The sequence below is a fragment of the Vombatus ursinus genome, unplaced genomic scaffold (genome assembly GCF_900497805.2).
Source record: "Vombatus ursinus unplaced genomic scaffold, bare-nosed wombat genome assembly UNPS02014449.1, whole genome shotgun sequence".
NCBI lineage: Eukaryota > Metazoa > Chordata > Mammalia > Diprotodontia > Vombatidae > Vombatus > Vombatus ursinus.
The window spans coordinates 1,317,087-1,342,224 of record NW_020954227.1 but is presented as its reverse complement, the minus strand read 5'-3'; the positions used below and the strand labels follow the sequence as shown (position 1 = coordinate 1,342,224).

The following is a 25,138-nucleotide window of genomic DNA, read 5'->3' as shown; positions in this document are numbered from 1 at the left end:
TTAAAAAGAAAAGAAGCTTACGATGGTCAGAAGATGTCATTTAAAGATAAAATAGAATAAGCAACCTGATCTTTCTCATGTATGGAACTCCAAAACATCAAAAAAGCTTAACTTCATGTGACTTTCTTGATATGGAACAAAACAAAATAAAACTAATCTCTTCCATAGTTGGATGAATATTTTCCTTTCATTGTAAAACGTCAAATCAAATGGACATTATAGTCTTTCACTCTTTTTTACGTAAAAAGAAGGCTTTGCATTCCAACTACCAAGAAAAACTCTACATCAGTTCAGGGTAAGTATCAAACCACACACAGAGAGATGCTTTCAAGTACCTTAGGAACGATTCAGCCAGTTGTTTGAGATATGTTTGTTTATCCTGATAATTGAATGGGACCCAAGAAAATAAACAGGCAAAGGAAATGACCCAAGTTCATGGGAATTCCTAAACTTGAAAGAGAACTGCTTCAGCATTGTTAGGATCTCATTAATAGCTTTTTACAGCAAAGCTTTCTTAGTGAATCATATGCTAATAGGCAATATGCTTTTATTATTATTTTTTGAACCTTCAAATAATTGGTTTACTTCATATAAATTTATGGAAAGGCCAAAACAGAAAATATGACTGACACTTATGTGTGTGAATACATATATACACACACACACACATACATACACATATACACATGTGTGTATGCATGTATGTATGCATTAAAACACACAAAGATAATCAGAGATGTCTTCACACTCAGTACTATTCTTGAGGGATGAATAAAATAGGGATGATATGGAAGGTGAGGCAGATAGCTTCTTTTCTGGCAATTACCTTTTAAATACCTCATTCTCATGTGACATATTTACAAGAATGGAATGGGGACAGTGTTGATCCCATGGCTATTTAAACTACGTAAACTACGAGAGTGTAACATACATCAGTATCATCTGCAGACCTCAAACAGGTTACAAATCAGAATGTGAATTGGTCTTGCTAATAACACAGAAGAGAGAAATTTGGCTGCAATCTATTTTCTAATTTATGTAATCTAGTTCAAAGTACTTAAAAAAAAATCTTGGTGCCTCAGTTTACTCATCTGTCAAATGTAAACAATATTAATTTATTTACTTCTGAGAACTACTGGGAGGATTATTGACTGGTTTTTAAAGCACTTTGAGCTCCTCAGATGAAAAGCACTTTGGAAAATGTTTATCTTGAGGAGAACTCTTCTAGCGCCTTATAATTGTAATCCAAATTTGTATCTTAAATTTTGATATTACCTAAACATCTGGAAAATATATTTTAGTAGAATTTCATAAATTCACTTAATTTGGGGGGATATGAATTTTTTTACTTATAGCTTTTAAAGAATTATCTTTTAAAAGTTCTCTTATACTGCATATGTACCTTAAAGAATAATAGAGTTTTGCAAGGAAAAAGAACTGAACTAGAATATTACTTGTGTGAAACTAGAGTTTTTTTTAATGAAAAAAACAAAACTGAAAATATGTCATAGTGTCTATATATTCAAGTGAATACAAAGATTTTTTTCTGACAAAAAAAAAACACCAAAAAAACACTGTAGAAAAGAAATGTACTTCTTAAATTATGCCCAATGAAGTTTTTTTTAAAGTGATGCTTCAAACATTAGAATAAAATAATTAGAGGTAATAAATTATAAACACAGTAGTTAGTCATTTGTTTGTTTTTTAAACATTAGTTATCTAAGTTAAATTCAACAAAATCTAAATTTGTAGTTAGAATGGCCTCGATGTTACTGTGAAACACAGTCTTTTGTTTTTTATTCTTACATAAAATAAATTTTTTGGTGCATATATTTAGTTAACTAATTGGATTCCATTGGATAATGAATCTTTATACTTAAATTAACTTAACAGTTTTATGATTGTTACCATAGACCTCTCAAGTCTGCCTTAGTAACCATTCAGATACCATATAGGGTGGTATCTGAAAATTTGAAATGAACTCATGTAGGTTAGGTCTGAATATTTAAAAAAAATAAAAATAAGGTGCTTTTAAATACAAATATTTCCTGCCCCATTAAAATTGAAACATACTTAAACCTGAAACCTCTGTGTCTCAAACATATTGAATTTTAACAAGCATCAATTTTGTGCCATTAAAGTTCCTTCAAAAGTTCAGATTGGATCTAACTTTGGCTTTGCATCATTGTCTTGTTCATGTTTGTACATGAAAGTTAAAAGAAAGAGGGCAATATCCAAGGATGACCAATATGCAGTATGTGATGTTACAGCTGACCAGTATCGGCTTTCCACAAGGCCTTCTCTGAGTTCAAAATCAATCCTGTGATCCAGTTCCACTAGGAAAAAAAAATAAAAGTCACAATTTTATTAAATGAATCTCTGCAGAATCTTATTAAATAAATAACTGAAGATAAAAAAATAATTAATTGAAGTGGATCTTAAAACTTTTAATCTGAGGTTTCTATATTTCCTTCCCCCGATATACCCAAATAAAAACCATATAAACAAAAAATTTCACACTACTAAAATGAGAGAGGTACTTTTTCTTAGTCAACAGAAAATGATGATAGAGGAGAATGCAACAAAAACTATTGCTAATTCATTTGAAATGAATAATGGATGAAATGGTGAAATAAATATGAGAATAGTAATGACACTCAGAGGGAAACTTTATTCTTTATTCTATTTGTCAGCTGATTGTTTATTGCCCAGGCCAATTTCTAACTTCCAAAGTTCCCTTTAATTCTAACTTTGACAGACACTTAACAAACAAATTTCAAGAGAATTCAATTAGTCTTGCTTTATTATACTTGTAAGCTCCTTGAGAGTAGGGGGACTATTTTATTTTTTGTCTTTCTATCACCAAGGCCTAGCACAATGCTTGGCACACAGTAGGCACTTAATAACTGCATTTGTGTGTATGTGCAGCATATACACACACACATTTTTACCACTCTGGCAATTGCTTTTTTGTCTTAAAGAAAGTTCTCTTACTACTCTGTACATATGTTCCATCAGTAGAAAAAGTTGAGAAACATTGTTCATATATTACCAGAATAAGATATACTTTAAATATTTAATATCTGCCAAAGGAAGTTTAACATATTTTAAGTGTAAGATTAACTTAATTCGATTCACTTAACGTATTTGATGACTCATACCATTTATAATGGGAAATACATTTTCCGGGATAAAATTCTCACCCGATTAATTAACCATGAAAACAGATCAGCAAAATTGGATTACTTCTTACTCTAGGTATCTAGTACTTTTTTACTGGGAGACCCCCTATTTGTTCCTCACCTGATTTTTAAAATCCCTAGTTTCCTTTAAGACTCAGTTCAAAAGCTAACTTTTGCAAGAAATATTTCCAGAGGCTTTCTTCGTTGCCTTCTCCCAAGATTGTCCTGTATTTGTTTTGTATATACTTACATACATGCATGCCGTTTCCCTCTTCTAAACTATTTAACAAGAGGGGTTTGTTCTGTATTTCCAGCATGTGGCATAAGTAGCACTTACATAGATGCTTGAATTGACAAAATGCAAATATGATAAGGAATTTATAGTCTATTAGTAGAAATGTACATGTACACACATAGGTATATACAGAATAATTACAAAATAAATACAAGGTAGTTCAGAGTGGCAGTTAAAGGGATTACTAAAATGCTTGAAAGCCAATTTGGCTAGAATGTAGAGTAGATGAAAGGCAGTAATATATAATTACACTGGAAAAGTAGGTTGGGGCCAAGTTGTGAATTTTGGCTTTAAAAGATAAACAGAGGGGTTTCTATTCTAGAGGCAATAGGGAACCTGGAAAAACTGAGTACACATTGACTGATCTTCAAATGAACAAAGGAGAATCCATATTCATCCATATAATTAAATACTACTTTTATCCTTCGCTAAGTTATTTCTGGTTTTCCTGATAGTTTGAGAAAATGAATACATTTCAGTTGGGCAAATATTTGACTCCCAAAGAATATGTTTGTTTTCTAAGATCATATCATTATGAAGATATTTATGAAAATATTCTCTCTCCCTTAGTCACCCTTTGTTTTTAAACCTATTCCACTTGGAAATAAAATAATTTGACAACTTCGTTTGTCTGAAAGACATTTCCTCGTCCCACTTAACTTGAAATGTATTCAAACATAATGTATTGATCTGAAAATGGGTCGTAACTTTCACTTGAAATTAAGTTTGTATAAAATCAAAGTGTGGCCTTTAAGTGAATATAAGCACACAAACACACTCTTCCTAAAGAAATTTTCATCTCTAAGGTGAATTCAGGGGCAAGTTTTATTCAGGCCAAGATAGCAGTATTTGAGATCTCTGGATGTAAATTCATTGCATAAAGGTTTAGCTGGAATAAATCTTTCTTTAATGAATTCCATTGTTTGTTTCAGTGGAATTTATGTTTTTAAAAATCACTGTTAGAAATCACATTCCTAGCCTACAGAATATAAAGTTCATCTTCTCTAATAAATGAAAATAGTTTGAGCTTATTAAGGGAAGAAGGGAGATGTCATGGACACACAATTTTTCCTTCTCTGAGTTCCTAGGTCATTTTGGTGGTCAGTTTGGGAAGTTAAGTAGCTGAGATAATTGAAGGGAGGAAGCAAAGAGACAGGTGCCACTTGATGGCAAGACAAACAAGTATATAAACTCAGTATTCCTTTTATCACCTACAACACAAATAGCACACAATTAAGTTAATTCCTTATGGAAGGCATTGCCTCATTATTACAGGCAGAAGAGAGAAATACTTTAGAGGTTCTTTCTTTGTATAGATTTCACTGTCACTACATCAAAACAGCATTATTGGCACGGAGAAATGTAAATGTTAGGTAAAATCCCTTGTAATAATGATTGCTATTATATAAAATGGTCTCATATATGTCAAGGGAAGGAGAAGGGGATGTATGGAAAATTAAAAATACAGAACAAATTCTCAAAATTATAACAATCAAATGATGACAGTGTAAAGTTGAACTGGAGGTCAAATTAACCAAAGAAAAAAAATCTGGACTCTGTCATACGTGTGGTAAAACCCAAGGGAGAAAAGAGAAGACAGCAGGTGGGAGAAAAAGGAAAAAAAATTGTTACATACATCAAGATTTTAATCTTAGAATATGCTGAAAAAATCAAGAGCTTCTGAGTTTATTTTGCTACAAGCTATATACTTCCCTTTACTGTATTTAAGAAACAACTATAATGAAAAGATCAATCATCAATGTCATACATGTAACTCCAAGCATCAGTTAAACAGCTCTGTGTACATCTCTGAGTATATAATGTATTCTGTCTATATGCATTAAGTTAAAAAATTATTTTGAAGGCTTTTAGGAAAATGGAAAAGGAGGAAAAAGGAAGGAAATTTTGATTTTTTTTTTAACTTAAAGGTATCTCTCTTCCTGGAGGAACATAAGAAAATTCGTAATTTTCGTCCATTAAAGATGGTTAATAATTATAAAAGGGTTCATACAACTGTTATTAAAAAGTACATATAAAATCATATTTGTAGTAACATCCAAGCTGATTTTACAATAGAAAAGTATTAATCCAGTTTTCATCATAGTAGAACATTTAAGTGGATCATTTTCAGATTATTCTGAATGCTATTTCTGATATGTACCATACTGAGGGAATTGTCTTTACTTTGCATTTCATATCCAGGAAAAAGAAGTTGCGGGAGAATGATTTCCTGTAGTCTAAAATCTGGGGGGGGGGGGGGGGGGGGGAGGAGAAAAACCCCTACAAAGCACTGCAAAGTGTTGGCTGTTAAAATGGCAGCCACAGATTTGGAGACCGAAAATTAGTACAGTGGTTCAAATTCTGTATGACTGGCATACTGTTGGAAATAAGGTTTTTTTGAGAACATAACTGACTCCATCTTGTTCTATATTGGCTACTTTGCTGTACGTGACCCCTCATGAACCGCAAAACCAGCTCCTTCAGTGTCTTCTTTCCTCTTCTTTTCTATACAAAAAGACTTAGTTGCTGAAGGTGGAGGATTCCAAAGTCCTTGGAATGTCCTTTTCCTTTGTTAGGCCTGAGTTTTCACCGATTTAGCAAAACTAGTGATGCTAAGAAAATAACTAACTCCATTATCTCCTGTAGAAAATGATATAAATTTTTCTTTAAACAAGTATACTATTTTTCTTTGTATGGCCACTTGCATTTTAATGAATCTTTCTTTTTCTTTATTTCATATAATGGATAACTATTGCTTGCTGAATTGTGAATGATGCATTCCCCATCAACTGCTGGTGGAGAACACCACACTCTGTGTATAATGAAACGTGTTTCCTGGTTTGTTCTGGCTTACTGACTTCAGATAGAATTGATTAGAAAATTCCTGTGACAATACATACAAGAGTACAAGTTGTATTACCGTGGAGCATCCTTTATTATAGAGTATATAATAAAGTATTAAAATGGAAAAATTTCAAGATACATCTACAAGTTCTCTAAGTCAGCTGGAGGGCAGATAAGAATAGAATTATAGAAAACAGCTATCTTTCTTCATGGAATATTACTAATCAAGCAGAATGCAAGAACTGAAGCAATCAAGCCACTGGAAAGAAGGAAATAATCTTCTAAAGTAGATCAAGAATATCTAGATTTGTTAACAGACAACAGCAAGTTTTAATAAAGGTTAAGGTGTTTTTCAAATTTATTTTGCCAGCCTAAGCTTCAAATTGATGACAACAAACAGACAACTGAGGTTAGGCTTCAAAGAAATACCCACATTGATCAGGAAAGTGAATGCCTTTGTTTTCTCATATTAAAGAAATCCAAAGCTGGCCTCTGAACTAAGATCCCCAAGCTGGGGCAAGTGAAATGGGTAGAAGGGAAGAACAGAAACAAAATAAAAACCCTATGATCATAGTTTCCAAACCCAAGATAAAGAATGTAAAGAAGATTTTTTCTATGATAATCAACAGATTTATAAGCTAGTCCCTAAGTGACAAAATATCCAATGAAGACATGATGAATATATTTTTAAGCAAATCAAAGAGTTTGGCAACTCTGAAAGATTTGGTTAAAGAAAAAGTTTTAGCTTCAGCCAGAAGGCCAGAAACAGAGAAAACTACTTTAGTAAATATGTTGAAAATAATGTTACAAATAGAACTATATTACTATACTTGGGCATACATTTAGCTGAGTTCATGGATGACAGAGAGCTTGGGTTGACAATGCAGCATAAGTCAAAAAATTTACAAGCAAGATCACTGGAGAATGTATTAAGTTGTTAAAATACAATTATATATTGTATTGAAGGGGGCAACCAGGGAGAGCAGTGGATAGAGAGCTGGGTCTGGAGTCAGGAAGACCTGAGTTCAAATCTGGCTTCAGACACTTAATAGGTGGGTGACCCTGGGCAAGTCACTTAACTCTGATTGCCTTAGTTTCCTTATCTGTAAAGTAAGCTGGAGAAGGAAATAGCAAACCACTCCAGTATTTTTGCCAAGAAAACCCCAATGAGCTCACAAAGAGTTGGACACAACTGAAATGAACAACCACCACAACACTGACTTGAAGAAGATTACTCACCACTGTTCATTGTTGCTATAGAAAAAGCAAGGTTAATTGGAGGTGGCCATTAGTTTCATTACATTATTTTGGAGTTTACATTGAAAGTCAGTTAGGTGGTGCAGTACGTAGAGTGCTAGGCCTGGAATAAGGAAGATTGGAGTCCAAATTTGGCCTCAATTACTAGCTTATGTGATCCTGGGCAAGTCACTTAACTTCTGTCTGCCTCGGTCTCTTCATCTGTAAAGTGGAGATAATAAAAGCATCTACCACTCACAGTTGCTGTGAGAATTAAATATTTGTAATGTGCTTTGCAAACATAAAAGTATTGCTTAAATGCTATTATTATTTTAGGGGTTAGTTATCATAAATGTGTTTTAACAGTGATTTAAGCAACTGTGATTTATAAAACTCTTTGCCACCGCACTTTTGAATAAAATTATTTTGTCACTTGCATGATATAACAATAACTTGTTCTTTCACATTTGCTGCTACAGTTCATATTTTCAAAGAAAGAAAAATAGTAGTTTGATTCACCAAACCACAAAATACATTCTGTTGTAAGTAACAAGAAAATTTGCTGTATTGAAATTTATAATTGTGAAATAAGCTGCCCAGAAATTACCTGAAGACCTGCCATTCGTTACAAAATTCAGGTGCAGTCTGACATAGGCAAGCACAACCTAAAAACAGCAGCACTGGCCAGATAGAAATATTAAACCATAATTAGCTACAGTGCATGTTGAATAGGGGCTAACTATTTAAGGGAAGGTCCTGGCTCTAGGATCTGCACAAATGAATTTGTTGTAACTTTATGTAATAACAGTAAGAATAACAATAATAAAACTGCATTCATATTTTAAGGTTTGTAAAGCATTTTATAAACATCATGTCATTTGATGCACAGAATTTGAGAGTCAGAAGGAATCTCTGTGGCCATTTAGTTCAACGCATATATCAAAGAAATGCTTATGAAAATATATCCAACAAGAGGTCATTTAGTGTCCGCTTGAAGACCTCCAAGGAGAAGGAGCCCATCTCTTCTCTGGACAACCCATCCCACTTTGTGATAGCTTCAGTTGTTAGGAAAAATTTCCTGACATCAAGCCTAAATTAGCCTCTTTGTAACTTCTACCCATTGCTTTTGGTTCTGCCTTCTGGGGCCAAAATGATAAATTCTAACCCCTCCTCCACATGACATGTCCTTCATGAGTCTTTTCTTTAGGCTAAACATGCCTTGTTTCTTCAACTGATTTTCCTATATCATGGACTCACTCAATGTTCTTCAAAATCATTATCCTCCTTTGAACACTCGCCCCTTATCTATATTTTTACTGTGACTTTCAGCATTGAACACAATACTCCAGATAAGGTCAGGGATTGGGAGCGGGGACAAAGTACAGTGGGACTATCATCTCCTGATTCATGAAAGTCAGGCCCCTAATTAATGCTACCCAAAATGAAAAAAAAAATTTCAATGTCATATAGATCTTTTTTCCAACTACTGTCTATCCATGTCTCCTTCATCTTTTATTTGTGAAACTGACTTTTTATATCAAAGTGTAAGACTTTACACTTAACTCTACTGATTTCTTTTTATTAGACTCATAGCCCCATTCTCTAGCCTTGCAAAATCCTTTGCGATCTGAACTCTGTCATTTAGTGTGTTATTTAAACTTCTCAACTTCGTATCTGCAAATCTGATGAACCACCATCTATGTCTTTATTTAAGTAATTGATTAAAATAGTAAACCAAAGTTTAAGCAGAGATCCTTGAAGGAGTCCAGACACTTCTTGCCAGGTGAACAATGAACCACTAACAACTACTCTGAGTCTGGCCATCCAACCAGTTCTGAATCTGTATTAGCTTAATGTCTTTTTCTCTTAAATATAGCAAAAAATGTTGCCCATACTGTAAACTATGAATCAATAAAAGAATTATGGTTCAAGTATCTGAAATTCTATTTGTACTGAACCTTCTTGAGGAAGAAAGCAGTCTTTCTCCTCTTGCTCTTTTGCTGTGACTATAACTGGGTACAAAGTTTCAGAATCCATTCTTCCTTACGTGAAAGGGTAATGAGAAAAGAGAACTTTAATTACATAATTTTAAAAGTTAAAATACTTGTCAAATTTGTATACTGAGGAATACCTTTTCTATATGTATGTTTATATCCAGAGGCAATGTAGTATAATAGCATTAAGTCAACCTCAGAGTCAAAAAGACTTGAGTTCAAGTCTTGCTCCTTACACATCTAGCAGTGGGACCTTCTGCACGTCGTTTTGCCTCAGCATCCCAGGCAACTCTCTCTGACTCTTAAGTTGCAGAACAATTACCAATTGCATTAGTAGAAGGGGCTTTCTTATACTGAGGAAATCACAGGTCCAGAATCTTTCATCTCCCCCTAAAACAAGTTCAGAATTCTGGTCATGTAAAAGTAACCTTTAAGCATGTGCTTAAGGTTCAAAATCACATGACAATGATAAATTAGATAAGAATATATAAGTTAAGTTTCAATCTAGCCTAGATCTTATGCTATATCCATGGTCTAATAACTGTATCTCACTTTTATTGATGATATGCAGTTAAGAGAACTACTTGCCAAATTTTGCTCTGTCATTTCCAAGCCTGGCTTTGAATCTATTCAATTTTTAGACCTTAAAGTCAAGTTGGGTAAAATCAGGCCAATAATAGAAACTATAGACTTGAGGCAGACTGAATTGGAAGTGAAACACAACTCAACATAAGATGTACCATATATTGAAGAAATTACAATAGATTGCAGAATTTTTAGTACCATTGTACATGTCCTTTAAAACCATCTACCATATGATATGAGGCTCAATAATAATAATCACTTGTTAAAAATGTGCTATGAGACCCCATGAAACTAAAGTTCTTAACTATTTGACTTTATAACTATAAAGAAAAATAGCAAAAAACAAACCTATCTAGAATTTTTTTTTTTAAATTGAAGGGAAGGTCTGACCCCATCACTCCCCTTCTCGAAAACCCTAGTGATTCCCTATTGTCTTAAGGATAAAATGTAAACTAGTCTGTTTGTCCACCTACAACCTAGCCCCCACCTATTTTTTCAGCCTTTTTATATATTACTTTACATTCTATGGTCCAGCCAAACTGGCCTCACACATGACATGCCATTTCCCATCTATCTCTGACTGAAATGGATTGCTGCTTCTTCCTCCCCTCATGCACTACCATTTCACCTCTTAGTATTTTGTTTTTCTCAAAATCCAACTGAATTGCCACCTCTTACATAAAGCCTCTCCTAATCTCCCCTTGTTACTACTGCCCCACCCCACATTACCTAGTATTTATTTTGTATATGTATCTGCATATGTATATGTTGTCTTCCCCAGTAGAAGGCAAGCTCTTTTAGGGCAGGAGCTGTTTTATTTTTGTCTTTCAATCTGCAATGCCTAGCATAGTGCCAAGTACAAAGACAGATGCTTAGTAGATATTTGTTGATCAATTGACCAAAAATTGATAAAAAATGTTCATTGTTTTTAAACTATAACATTCTTTAGATCATAAATATAACTGTTCATATTAAAGTTTCAATTTTACCCCAAAATTAATTTAAGAAGTTACTTGAAAAGAATAAGCAAAGTACAGTGTACACTAACATGTAGAATCGAGAAAGCCAGAACTGCTGTGTGGAAAAGTCTGTGTGGCCATAGTGGTGCTGACTGGTAGGGTGACAGACTTCTTTTCTTCTTCTGTTACTTCTTTTGATGTGTCAGATGGCTGTGATGTGGATGAACTACTAGAACGTCCAAATCTTGAAAACAACATTCCTCCAAGACCTTTCCCAATGCTAGCAGCTCCTACATTTCACAAAAATAAGACAGTCATCCTGTATGCTGAATCATACCCTACCAAAATAGAGTTAACAGCTCCACCCATCAATTACAGTCTGCTGGAAGATAGGTTGGAATATTAGTCATTTTTTTCCCAAAGTGGTAATAAACATTCAAAAATACAATTCTTACTTGTAAGTTTCTAAATGGAGTTACTATTGCATAAGATGAAAACTTTAACTTGTTCTAAGGCACTTATGATAAAGAGTTTTAATGATAAGGTTTTTATGATAAAGAGATATAGGAATTGTTTTATTCAAGCATTTGCTGACTAAATTACATTTGGGATCAGAATATTTCTCACAAAATACTTTACGTGAAGCTATATTAATACTTTGTTGTAATACATACATGTGCCATTAAAAACTTGGTATAAAGTAACATGCAAGTCTGAATTTATGATGTATCACTTTAAAGTGTGATAATATTAAAGCTTTATTTCTATAAAAACGTGCTGAATTGATTTCATACCTACATGTAAGGGATTACCTGTAAATCACAGTCACAGAACTTTAACTCTAGAAGACACCCTTTATTAATTCCTTGAAGCAAAGACTACAAAACCTAACTAGAGGCTACTCAATATAAACTATTAACTCTTGCTGTAGAAACTCAAAATAGTATAGCATATTTTTTCATAAGTACTTAAACAAAGCGTACTTGGTAGCAAACAAACCATATCTCCAATCAGGGAACAAAAATACTCATGAGAAATTACCTAATATGCTGGCTTTGCCTATATTTGTTATAGATTCCCCATAATGTCGTCGAGACATGACAGGTGAAGTCACCGGGCTTGATGCTGCTGACAAATTTTCATTCTCTGATGCTGAGGTAGGTTCTTTTGCAGGGTTGAGAAAACTTGGCTTCATATGTTCATAAGGTAGAGGATTTGTAGTATTATACCAATGGATTTGGACAGGTGAAATGTTGCTATAATGTTTCAAAATTAACGGTTCTAATCTATAAGCCTTGATAGAAAAATTAAAAAAACAAAGATTTTAGAAGGTATCATAAATAACAGTAAGATTTAATTTTTAATACAGAAACTGTTCATTATTAATATTACGCTGAAACAGACTTTTAAAGGGTAAAAACTAATGTAATTTTTTCCTAAATTTTACATGGTTCATTTAACATCACATCATTTCTGACTATCTCTTTCTACCCTTCCTCCCCAGCACACTGTCCTTTATAACAAAGAAAAAACTGTTCAACACAAACAATCAACACATAAATTACTTCAGACAGTCCCCTATGTCTTCAAAGAAGGGACGGTGATGCATTTCCTCATCTCTTTCAATTTGGGGACAAAGCCCATTAAGTTTGTTGAAATTTGTGGAAGGTACTAAAACCGCTCTTAGCTTCAGGCTATATGTATACTGCTGCCCTGGACACATTAAACTTTTAGTGTTATGATTTTTATTTTTTATTTTTTTGCTTTTTGGTGAGACAATCAAGGTTAAGTGACTTGCCCTGGGGTCACACAGCTAGTAAGTGTCAAGTATCCGAGGGCACATTTGAACTCAGGTCTTCCTGATTCCAAGGCCAGAGCTCTATCCACTGTACCACCTAGCTGCTCCTAGCATTATGATTAAACAACTAAAACTACTAGAGGTTACAAGAATTGGTAATTAATGAAAGTATTAAACTTTTCTCTTGAAAAAATTTCCTTTTTCATAAGGTGAATGTCTTGGTGCTAAAACTACAGTTGACTGTAACAATCTCAGAGAACTTCTATTCCAACCAAATATGAACAAAAACTTCCCTAAAATATACTTGGCAAATGGTCATTCAGCTTTTGCTTAAAGATTTCCAGTAAAGAAGAACCCACAATGTCCCTAAGGTAGTTTATTCCATTCATGGAGGGCTGTTTGGCAGTTTTTCCTTACACCTTTCATTTGTCTCTTGGCAATCTTTACCAAAGGCTCTTACTTCTGTTCTCTGGATCCAAGCACAGTAAGTCTAAACCTTCCTCCATAAAATAGCTTTCCAAATACCTGAATGTAGCTTTCGTGTTCTCTCTGTAAGTCTTCCCTTTTTTTGTGCCAAACACTTCCAGGCTTTCAAAGAATCCTTATATGGAATGATCTTTAGGCCTGTCACCATCCTGGTTACCCCTCTAGTTTGTCAAAATTCTTCCCAAAATGTGTTAACTAGAGCTGGACACAATACTCCAGCTGTGGGTTGATCAGGGCACAGTTTAGTGGTATTATCAAGTGGGATTATCAAACATTTCCTCATTTCCCAGTAGGTGACATTCATTTTGGACTTCTTGTCTTACAAGATCCAATCAGCCTTGGAACTCACACTTCATCTGTATCGCTGCCCCTTTGATTGGAAAGTGGAGCCATGACATCCTCAATCTCCATTCATTTAAGGAGGGAAGACAGGAGATACATCTCCTCAGTTCCCATCTGGCTACTCTCATTTGGGCAACATTTTGTACTTCCTTGGCTTCTCTACCAATCCCCAACTGACTCCTCTCATTGTATTAGAAGCTCCCTGAGGGCAAGGACTGTCTTTTTTTTTCCCCCACTAAGCACAGTAAGTGCTTAATAAATGTTTAATTATTATAAAATTCCTAGAACTGAACACTTTTAAATAGCCTAAGTTTGTGTTAGCTCTTTTTGATATCCTATCACACTGGTGACTGACATTGAACTTGCAGTACACTAAAAACCACATATTTTTACCAGAGGAATTGTCTAGCCATGCTTCCACTATCTTACATTTATAATGTTCAATTTTTGAGCTTGTGTGAGGCTTAAGTTTACATCTATTCCTAATTCATTTCACAAAATATGTTAGCTATAGGTTATAAAATACATTAGCTCCTAGCTTTGGGTCACCTGTCAATTTGATAAGCAAGCTATGCTTATATAACTCACTGGCAAAAAAGTCAAAATATCACAGGTCCAAGCACAGATCCCTAGGGCATTTCATTGCAGACTTTCTTCCAAGCTAATGTCAAACTATAAGAGACTACTCTTTGGATACAGCCATCAAAAAATTTCTGAATTCATCTAACTTTAAATCTAGATATTTAGTTTATACCTCCCCATCTTTTGCATAATAGAATTACAGAAGAGTAAATACTATGCTAAAATATAGGCAAACTATATCTATCTTCAGTACTCTCCTGATCAACCATTCTTAGTAATGCGTTCAAAAGAAGGAAATGAAATTAATCTGGTGTATCCTGTTTCTGATGAAGTAATTTTGCCTTTTTGTAAATCACTGCTTCCTTTTCATGAAATATCCCTTTAATGAGTGCCAGAATTTTGCCAGAAATCAAAGTAAAGCTCAATTGTCCTACAGTTTGTAGATTCTATTATCTCTTCCATTTAAAAAAAAAAAAACACCTGGGACACATGCCTACATCTAGTCCTGTAGTATGTATCTTGTATTCCTTGATCTTTCAAAGATCACCAACAGAAATTTCATCTTCCAGTTCTTTCAGTACTGTGGGTTCATCTGGAGTTGGTGACTTGAACTCATTAAGAGAGTTAGTTCTTCTTATATTCTTATTTAGGATTGAGTATTAATTTAAAAAGCAAAGATTTAATTAAGAAGCTCTGATTTCTCTCCATCAATTATCATCATTCCATCTAACCCAAGAAACAGTTTATTCCTTTTTCAGTTCTCTCCCCAAAATAGGTAAAATCACACCCCCTCCCCAACCTTTTTGTTGTCTTCAGCTTTCCTCATTAGATAATTCTTTCCTCTCAACTAATTCTGAACTTTATTACACCTGGCATTATTTTTAAAGAACCATTCCATCCTTTTATATGATTCCTCATTACCTGTTCTTGTCTTTATACTCTGTACATGTCTTTTTAAAAAAATCTAAGTTGGTTGATACATTTTCCATGTATCCAAAATACTTAAGACCACTTCATTTTTTTCTCCTTATCCTAACTACTTCTCTTAAGGTCTATAGAATTTCATTCTTGAGAGCTGCCTATCTTTCATGGGTTGACTTCTCCTGTAGAATTTTAGACTACTGGATAATTATTCTTTCCCTAAACTCTCCTCTTCCGAAATCTCAGGTAAATGTCAGACTGTACTTGATTTTCTTCTGCCTTTCTATGACAAACTTTAAGTTGGAATGGTCACTGCCCCTAAGACTTCCCATGATTTTCACTCCTTGTTGGCTCCTCCAACTTTGGAAGGATGAAATCATCATTAACACAAATCAAAAAGAAGCTGCTCTACTTTGGGCAGAAAGCATCCTATTATAGATGTCTAGATAACTGAGGTCCTCCAATACTGATTCTGTTTCTGCTTTTGTTGACCTTCATTAAAATGCTCTCCATCATGATTACTCTAGCTGGCTCTTGGATTTCCTCACCTGAATATACCTTTTTAATATATAAAGCTATACTGTCTTCCCCTTTCTATTTATCCTGATCTTGTTGAGCAAGGTTTATTTCTTTCTTTTTTTTTCCCCCCGACTAGGAAACGGGGTTAAGTGACTTGCCCAAGGTCACAGAGTGTCTGAGGCCGGATTTGAACTCAGGTCCTCCGACTCCAGGGCCGGTGCTCTATCCCCTGTGCCACCTGGCTGCCCCCAGTAAGGTATATTTCAAAAATCACATTCTACAGTAGTGTGTGAATCGAACTCAGGCAAAGGAAAATAATATTTACTGACATACAATTAGCCTTACAACTTTTGACATCTTAAAAATACTTCTAATATGCCATATATGTTTTTCTTTTGCTGTAATCACTTGTTCTATACAGCTTGGCATTCAGTTCACAAGATTTTGTCATATATTCTTTTAATTCTTCATCATGAAACCACATTTTTTATTACATTGGATATTAAGCATATCTTTGATGAACAGTCCCTTGATTATATCTTATGGATTTTTAATGAGGTTCAAATCAGGGAGCTCCCTGGCACATTTCAACATGTTTTATCTTCATTGTTTAGATAAATTTCTTAACTTTTTTGATATGTGGTATGGTGCAAGGTGTAGTATTCCATCTCAATTTGGGAATTTATGTAATTATACAACAATTCTTCTTCTCAGTATATCAATATATTGATTAGCATTCTCTCATTAGGGACAAGAATTCCAGGCACATTATTAAAAAAAAATCCCATTTTTGGGAGGTGGAGCAGGGGTTGGGGAAAAGAGAAGATGTCTTTCAGCAGTCTGATGAAGATTCTGAGATCTTAAAAGGATCACCTGGACTTATGATAATAGTTTTGATTCAACATTAAATGAAAAGTGAGCTTCACTTTTCAAAAATTACTTTTTTCAGTTTTTGTCACTTTCAATCTTTGTATTATCCTGCCCATGGCAAATATTTTTTATTTGCAGCAATGGTTAGTAGCTTTTTTAAAAATGGTATTCTACACTGTTCTTCCAGTTTCAAGCAGTCTTTGCCATTACTGTATAGGAATCAGTAACAACTCTGTAAAAGACCTTGTCCTTTTGAAGGTCTCTGCTTGTTTTCTAAGAATCTGACTATTTTGCAGCAGTGGTTTGTCAGTTCTTGGCACTGTTTTTTCATTTTCAACTGCATTTTCCTTGGTACTTAGATCTTGTTTCAGTGTGGGCTTGAATGATCCTTCAATGCCACAAAGCTTCCCCATATCAACAGCTATTATAATACACATATACTGTTATATGAATAACTATATGGTAAAATTTGTCTATCTGAATTAGCAATGAATTATAAATTCACTTTATTTGTTACTTCTACCTTATGCATTTATGTATAGACTTTTGAGGTCATGGATTTTATTGCTAGATCCTTTATTGGAATTTATCAGCTGTGAATTTCTGTGTATCTTTACTGCTATTCTTAACCACATTTCAAAGAGGATGCGTCATATATTCAGTATCAATTAGTGATAAGAAAAATGCAACAAACAGTTAAAAATTGGGCTCCACACATTGATGGGTTACCATTCCTGAGAGCAACCTCAATTTCAATTTTGAAATTATAATATAAATCTGCAAATTCTAACATTTTTTTTTATTCTGGCCTAAATATCTTTACATCTAATAAATTAAATATACATTCTAGGTAGAATCTTTTTTCTGCAAAACTGCTACAAATATAATCTGAGGGTTGAAATAATTTTAGGTAAAGTTAGAGTTTCTATCAAAGTGTCACAGTTATTCAATAATAAATTTAACATTGAGAGTAAAGTTTGTAACTCCAACTCACAACTGGATCTGTGGGATGAAAAATATTTAATAACCGGTTACATATGATTCTAGGCAAAATATGGTCTTGACTTCCACTGTTCCCTGGACGGATGCCACGTAATGCCAAAAAAACTGCTAGTGGGGATCCCATGCAGAAAAAATTCTCAACCTAAAAGAAAAAATAATTAATCCTAAATAAATCATATTTGAAGGAAACAAAGAAAAACAATTTAATCCATCCTCTTTCTTTTACAGATAAAGAAACTGAAATCTAGAGATGGATGATAAACATCGTCTCAAGGTCACACAAAGATTTACTGGAAAAATTGGTACTAGAACCCAGGATTCTTGGCTCAATTACAATACAGAACATTATTCATTCTTAAAAAGTATAGATTTTAGGTAAGAAATTTACTGAGGACAGAATTTTTTCAAAGAGATGATACTGTTGTTTGGATTTGTTATCTCTCACCTTCAAATACTGCCATCTTTGAAAATAAAATTCAGCTTGAGAATAGAAAATAAGTATGAATTTGACACTTAATGGAATCTTCAAGACAGACTGAGCTCTTGACCCTATTTACAGAATCAAAGAACATTAAAGTTTGAATAAACCTGATCTATTCAATTCAGAATGTATACATTAAAAGCCTATTATGCGCTAGGCATTGCGCTAGGTACAAGGGATAGAGAGATAAAAACAAACCATTTCTTGTCCTTAAGGAGCTTATAAGCAAGACAGAGAAAACATGCACACAGACAAATAATAATGCACACAGAAAAATATAACAAAATAATTTTTTTGGGGGGGGAGAGAAAGGCCTCTTGAAGGAATTGATGCTTAAGCTGAGCCTTTAATATAGATATGGATTGATTCTAAAAGGAACAAATGAGGAGGAAAAGCAAAGGTATGGAAACAAAAGATGGAATGTCATATAGGAGAAAGGGAATTCTGTGTGTGTGTGTGTGTGTGTGTGTGTGTGTGTGAGAAAGAGAGAGAGAGAGGGAGAGAGCAAAAAGTAATCAGTCAAGACAGACAGACAGTGGAGAGCGACTATGAAGGGCTTTAAATGCCAAACAATTGTTGGTATTTATACTACAGGCAACAAGAAACCACTTAGTAACTAAAGCTTTCTGAACAGCACAACGACATGGTTAAAACTATTTTGAAAAACATAAACTTGCTAACTGTGTGGAGGAATGAAAAACCTCTGGAGGCAGGGTGATCAATCAAGAGGCTATTTCAATAGTCAAATCAATAAGCAATTATTAAGCACCTACTAGGTATCAGGCACTGTGCTGAGCTCCGGGGATACAAAGAAAAGTAAAAGGGTCTCTGCTCTCAAGGAGCTCACAGTCCATATATAAACAACAATGTACAAGCAAGTTACACAAATAAGGTAGGCAATAAAATTAAGAATTAGGAAAAGCTTCTCTGCAGAAGACATGATTTTGGGTGTGACCTGAAGAAAGCCAAGAGACAGAAATGGAAAAGGACAGCATTCTAGGAATGGAGGATGGCCAATGAAATGCATGAAGTTGAGAAATGTCAGCGTCACTGGAACGCTGGACATGGAAGTTGTAAGATATATAAAATGACCAAAAGGTGAAGAAAGAGGAGGAGGAGGGGACAGGCTATGAAGGGCTTTCGTTGCCAAATTGGATTTTATATATTTTACACTTAAGGTGACAGGAAACCATTGGAGTTTAATGATTCGGGGGAAGAGATGACATGGTCAGGCCTGCTCTTTAGAAAGATTATTTTGACAGCTGACTGGAGAAGTGGGAGAGATTTGTAGCAAGAAATAAGTCAGCTGGCTATTGTAATGGTCTGAGTGTGAAGAGATGAAGGCCTGTATCAAGATGGCAGCAGAGTCAGAGGAGAGAGGGGGTATAAGTATGAAAAGTTACAAAGATAAAATTAACAGATATTAGCAACTCCCTTAGAAGTGGGAGAAGAGGAGGAGTCAAGGATGACACATAGATTGTTAGCCTGGGTGGCTGAGAGGATGTGTACCCTTGATGATAATAAGGAGATATGGAAGAGAGAAAGGTTTAGATGGAAAGATAAGTTCAAATTTTGGACATGTTGAGTCTGGGATATCTACAGGACATCCTGATCAAGTTATCCAACAGGTAGCTGGACATATAAGAACGGAACTTTAGCAAATTTGAGAATCATTAGATTCTTAATGAGATGATAACTGAATCCATGGAACTGATGAGATTAGCAAATGAAAATATAGAGGTAAAAAAAGGGCCCCAGACAGAACCCTGTGACTCACTAAAAGTTAGTGGGCATGACCTAGATGAAGATTTAGTAAAGGAGACTGACAAGAAGCTAGGAAGAGTAGAACCATGAGAGAGTAATGTCTCAAAAAACCTAGAGAGAAGAGGGTGATTTATAATGTTAAAGGATGGATAAAGGCCAAGAAGGACAAGCACTAAGAAAAGGCCATTAGATTTAGCAACTGAAAAATTATTGGTAAATAATGGAGAGAGCAGTTTATGTTGAATAAGTTCAGAAGCTAGAAAGTTAAGAAGGAAAAGAAAAGCAAGTGGAGACACTATTGTAAACATTCTTCTCAAGGAGTTTAGCCACAAAAGGCAAGACATATGGGTGGATACATGGATCAAATGAGGGTTTTTTCACTTGACACTTACTAGCTGCGTGACCATGGGTAAGTCATTTAACCCCAATTGCTTTGCCAACAACAACAAAACAAAAGTTCCTCAAAATGAGGGGTTTTTTAAGGATGATGGAAACATGGGCATGTTTGTAGATTGCAGAGAAGAAGCTAGTAGACAAGAAAAGATCAAAGATTAAGTGAGAGAAATTTTTAATAAAAGCCATCTCTCAACTGGTAAATGATCCAAAGGATATGAATAGGTAGTTTTCAGAGGAAGAAATCCAAGTTATCAATAGTTATTATTAAAAAAAATTCTCCACCCCATGAATAAAAGAAATGCAAATTAAAATAATCTGAAGTACTACCTCACATCCATAAGTTTGTCTAAGCTGACAAAAAAAGAAAATGACAAATGCTGGAGGGGCTGTGGGAAAAACATACATTAACACACTATTGGTGAAATTTTGAACTGTTCCAGGCAACCTGGAAAGCAATTTGGAACTAGGCCCCAAATGTTATTAAATTATACATACTCTTTGACCCAATGACACTACTAGTATGTCTATGTACCTCAAAAAAAAAATCAAAAAAAATGTACAAAACTACTTGTAGTAGTTTTCTTTATGGTGGGAAAGAACTGGAAACTAAAGAAGAAGAAAGGAGCAAGCATATATTAAGTGCCTACACTGAACCAGGCACTATTACTAAGTGCTTTACAAATATTATCTCATTTGATCCTCTCAAAAACTCTGTGAGGTAAGTGCCATTATTATCCCCATTTCTCAACTGAAGAAATTGAAGCAGACCAAAGTTAAGTGACTTGACCAAGGTCACACAGCCAGTAAGTATCTGAGGCTGGGTTTGAACTCTGGACTTCCTAACTTAAGGCCCAGTGCTCTAGATACATTTTAGGAGTGCCCAACAATTGGGGAATGGCTAAACAAGTTGTGATAGAATACTATTGTGCTATAAGAAATGATATAGGTGGTTTCAGCAAAACCTAAGAAAACTTATATGAACCGATACAAAGTAAAGTGAGCAGAACAATTTATACAATAATTACAATAATACAGACAAACAACTTTGAATGACTTGGGAAGTCTAATCAAAACAATGACCAACCAGTTCCAGAGGATGAAACATGCTATCCACTGCCAGATAAAGAAGTGATACATTCAAGAGTATAGGTTAAAGCGTGGGGGTGGGGGTGTGTGTGTGTGTGTGTGTGTGTGTGTGTGTGTGTGTGTGTGTGATGGGAAGGAGAGAATTCAGAATGGAAAATAAAATTTAAAAAAAAGTGAAAGAATGGAGGGGGAAATCTGCCAAAGAAGGGAAGGGATCAATCGTGCATACAGAAGAGTTTGCCTTGGCACAGAGGAAGGTTATCTCTCTTCAAGTGAGACAGGGGTAGAGGAGATAGTGGACATCTAGACGACATCTAGATGATACAAGAAGAGGAGAGGAAAAGAGGGAATTTTTCTTTTTTCTTTTTTTGGTGAGGTAATCTTGCCTTGGCAGAGAGGAAGTTACCTCTCTTCAAGCGAGACAGGGGTGGAGGAGATAGTGGACATCTAGAAGACAGCTAGATGATGCAAGAAGAGGAGAGGAAAAGAGGGAATTTTTCTTTTTTTGGTGAGGTAATCAGGGTTAAGTGACTTGCCCAGGGTCACACAGTTAGTAAGTGTCACATGTCTGAGGCCGGATTTGAACTCAGGTTTTCTTGACTCCAAGGCTGGAGCTCTATCCACTGTGCCAATTAGCTGCTCCTGAAGAGGGAATTTTTCAAAAAGTGGTTTCAGTTTCTTTAGTAAAAATATGAGGTCAGGTTCTCAGCTGGAAGGGTAGGGGAAAGGCAGTCGTGGGAAGTTTGAAGAGTCAAGAAAATATTTGGAAAAGCTGCTGTAGTGGGGTGATGTTTTCTAACAAAAATCTATCGTCAATAAAATTTGATCCAGTCAATATAATTTCATTATTTTCTCCAGCTCTGTTCATCAATACATGTGAAGGAGTGAAAACAGCTGATGGTAGCAGTGTTCTAAGGCAGAGGTTTGGCAGAGTAAGATCAGCAATATGATAAGAGGTCAAGGATCTCAAAAGAACAGGAGAATGCAGAGTTGGACTGGTTCACTAAAGGGTCAAGAAGGGGAAAGGAGAAGAATACAGTGAATGCAGGAGTGATGGCCTGGAAAAGAAATTGGTGGTGGTGGTGGTCGGGTATTGAGAGACTGGAAGTACTGGTGTGGATGGAGAACAGAATTTCGGGTAGCAAAGTAGAAGGAGAAATGGATCAGGTAAGAGAATTTTAGAGTTCATAAACACAGAAGTGGTGCATTTGTAGGTGACAGGAACATCTGGAGAGGATAGGAAACCATTGGAATTTAATGAGTTTGGGAGCAACATGGTCAGGCATACTCTTTAGAGATTATTTTGACAGGTGAGATTAAGAATAAGGCCATCTCTATGTTTTCTTTCACAACATGACTAATATGGAAATATGTTTTGCAAGACCAGACATGTATATTGAATTGCTTGTCTTCTCAAGGGAGAGGACTGGGGAGAGAAGAAGGGAAAGAATTTGGAACTCAAAGTTTTAAAAATGGATGTTAAAAAATTGTTTTTGCATGTAATTGGGAGAAAAATACTAAATAAATTAAAAAGAAAAAAAGAGCCAAGACCATCTTTGCGTGTGCTTGAGGCAGGGTGGTCATGGGAATTGAGTAAGTTGAAAAAATGGGAGATCAGGAGTTGGGGAGGAAAGAAAGATGGAGAACCAAGCTGTGAACTTACTGAGGAAAAATGGGGAATGTCCTGGAAGTCAGCAGACAACAGTTACAGGAATTTTGATTAGGAGGTAGCAATAGATTAAGTGCACAGCTAGGTGATACAGTGAATAGAGCTTTGGGCCTGGAGTCAGGAAGACCTGCGTTCAAATCTGGCCTCAGACACTTATTAGCTGTGACCATGGGTAAGTCACTTAACTCTGTCTGTCTCAGTTTCCTCATCTGTAAAATGAGCAGGAGAAGAAAATAGCAAACCACTCCAGTATCTTTGCCAAGAAAATCTCAAATAGGGTCATGAAGAGTCTGACACAACTGAAAAATAGCTGAACTGAAATTGATTAAGCAACCAGATAAGTTATTGAATGATGATGGAGGGAGAACTGTAAGTGGCAATGGGGATCAAGGAGCATTTCAACTCCTCCATCTTGATCAGGGGAATGAATAAAAGTGCAACCAGTGCTAAAAAAGAATGGCCAGGTGGCCGTCACCAGAAAGGAACCAGGTTTCAGCGAGAGATAGAAAATTGAAAGATTGGGAAAGGAAAAGATTTAACATGAAAATAAGTTTGTTGTCTCTGGAGTAGGTATTCCAGAGTGTACAGTGTGAGGGGGGTGAGTAACTTTAGAGAGGGATGCTGGGGGTGACACAGAAGAGAAGATTGCAGGGTATAGAAAAAAGGGATAAGGCAATGGGGGATGGAGAATGGGGTTTGAATGATGACTGCTTGGGGGGGAGGGTGGTTCAGAATCACAGGGAGGATTAGGGCATGATAGGAGGGGTGCAGGATGGGGGAGACTGTTAATCATAGAAGAAAAAGCTTAGATAGATTTTCATTGTCCAAAGAGGTATGGTCTCCGGTTGGAGTTTTCTCAGGCCCTTAGGCAGTTCACAGAAGGGGACAAATGATGGAAGCTGAAGAAATAGTGTTGCTCTCTTTCTCCAAGCCAAGAAACCAGGCTGGTGATTTGAAAATGCCTTTCTCCTATTCCCTGGAAGGGAGTAAGTAGTCTGCTATTTGATGGAATGGTATTTCTTCTCTTTCAACGAGAGGCAGAAGACTTAGTCCAGTGGAATGTGTCCTCTCCCATTACTCCAAAGGCAGAAAATTGATGCATGCTGAAATGATGTTTCCCCACTTCCTGAGGAAGGCTGGAGATCAGGCTTGAGACCCAATGTTTTCTCCTCTTCCCAAAAAGAGAGGAATCTGGTGCTTGATAGAATGTTGTTTCTCCTTTTAAACCGGGAAGCAGGAAATCTGGTGTGATGGAATGGTGTCTTCTCCCTTTACCCCAAAGGCAAGAAGCTGGTGATTGATGGTAATAATCCTGGTGATCAATGATTCGGATTTTAGGCAGCTCATTTTGAGTGTAGAAAAGTGATAAAACTTGTAGTAGTAGATTGGATAGGGAAAAGAGTGAAGAGTTGAAGATCATGTGATCATAGATTTAGAGTTGGAAGGACCTTAGAGGGTATTTAGTCCAACTCCCTTATTTTACAGATGAAAAAACTGAAGTCTTGCGAGGGAAAGTGACTAGCCTGAGCCTGAGGTTGCCCTGGTAGTACACAGCAGATGCAAGATTTGAACCCAGATCCTTCGATTACAAGCCATTATTCATCCCATTGTATCATACTGTTCCCAATGATCCTGGAGTGATACACTCAAGTAACTAAAGGATGTGGGGACACCCATGTTAGAAAAAGGGAAATTAAGGAGTAAGCTTAAGAGTAGGTTTTAGGGAGAAGATTGCAATTTCCACTTCAGCCATGTTGCATTTAAGATGCCTTCAGGGCAGTGAGGTAGAGATGTCTAATAAGCAGTTGGTAATTCAGGACTCTAGTTCAGGAGACAGATGAAAGGTAGATAGCTAGATTTGGAAGTCATATGTATAGAGATGTTAACTCATGGAATCTAATGAGATTACTGACTCTAGACTAAGTATCATTGGTATAGAACTGTTGTAGGATTTTTGGGCTTTTGCATTAATAAGGCTATTTATTGCTAAATATAAAGCATGTGTTGTTTTCCTTTAAAAGGACATGCTGAAAAACAAGAATTCTAAGCTGTTCTCAGGTTTTTATAAACAATATTTTTGGAAAAAAATTGCAGCCCACATTTGAAACAACAGGGTATATGCTTCTT

The 25,138-nt window shown here is 35.4% G+C and overlaps 1 protein-coding gene across 4 annotated transcripts in view; it reads right to left on the bottom strand.

Annotated features, from left to right (window-relative positions):
* Positions 1-1,602: 1,602 nt before the first annotated feature.
* Positions 1,603-25,138, bottom strand: part of DDHD1 (DDHD domain containing 1) — a 114,073-nt gene continuing 90,537 nt past the window's right edge. For all 4 annotated transcript variants that reach the window (XM_027861121.1, XM_027861123.1, XM_027861122.1 and 1 more), the window contains 4 exons: positions 17,608-17,757; positions 12,137-12,389; positions 11,185-11,385; positions 1,603-2,336 (listed from right to left, as the gene is read on the bottom strand). In XM_027861121.1, coding sequence (XP_027716922.1) covers positions 2,155-2,336; positions 11,185-11,385; positions 12,137-12,389; positions 17,608-17,757 — 786 coding nt within the window. In that variant the 3' untranslated portion in view covers positions 1,603-2,154. The remainder of the gene's footprint in view (positions 2,337-11,184; positions 11,386-12,136; positions 12,390-17,607; positions 17,758-25,138) is intronic.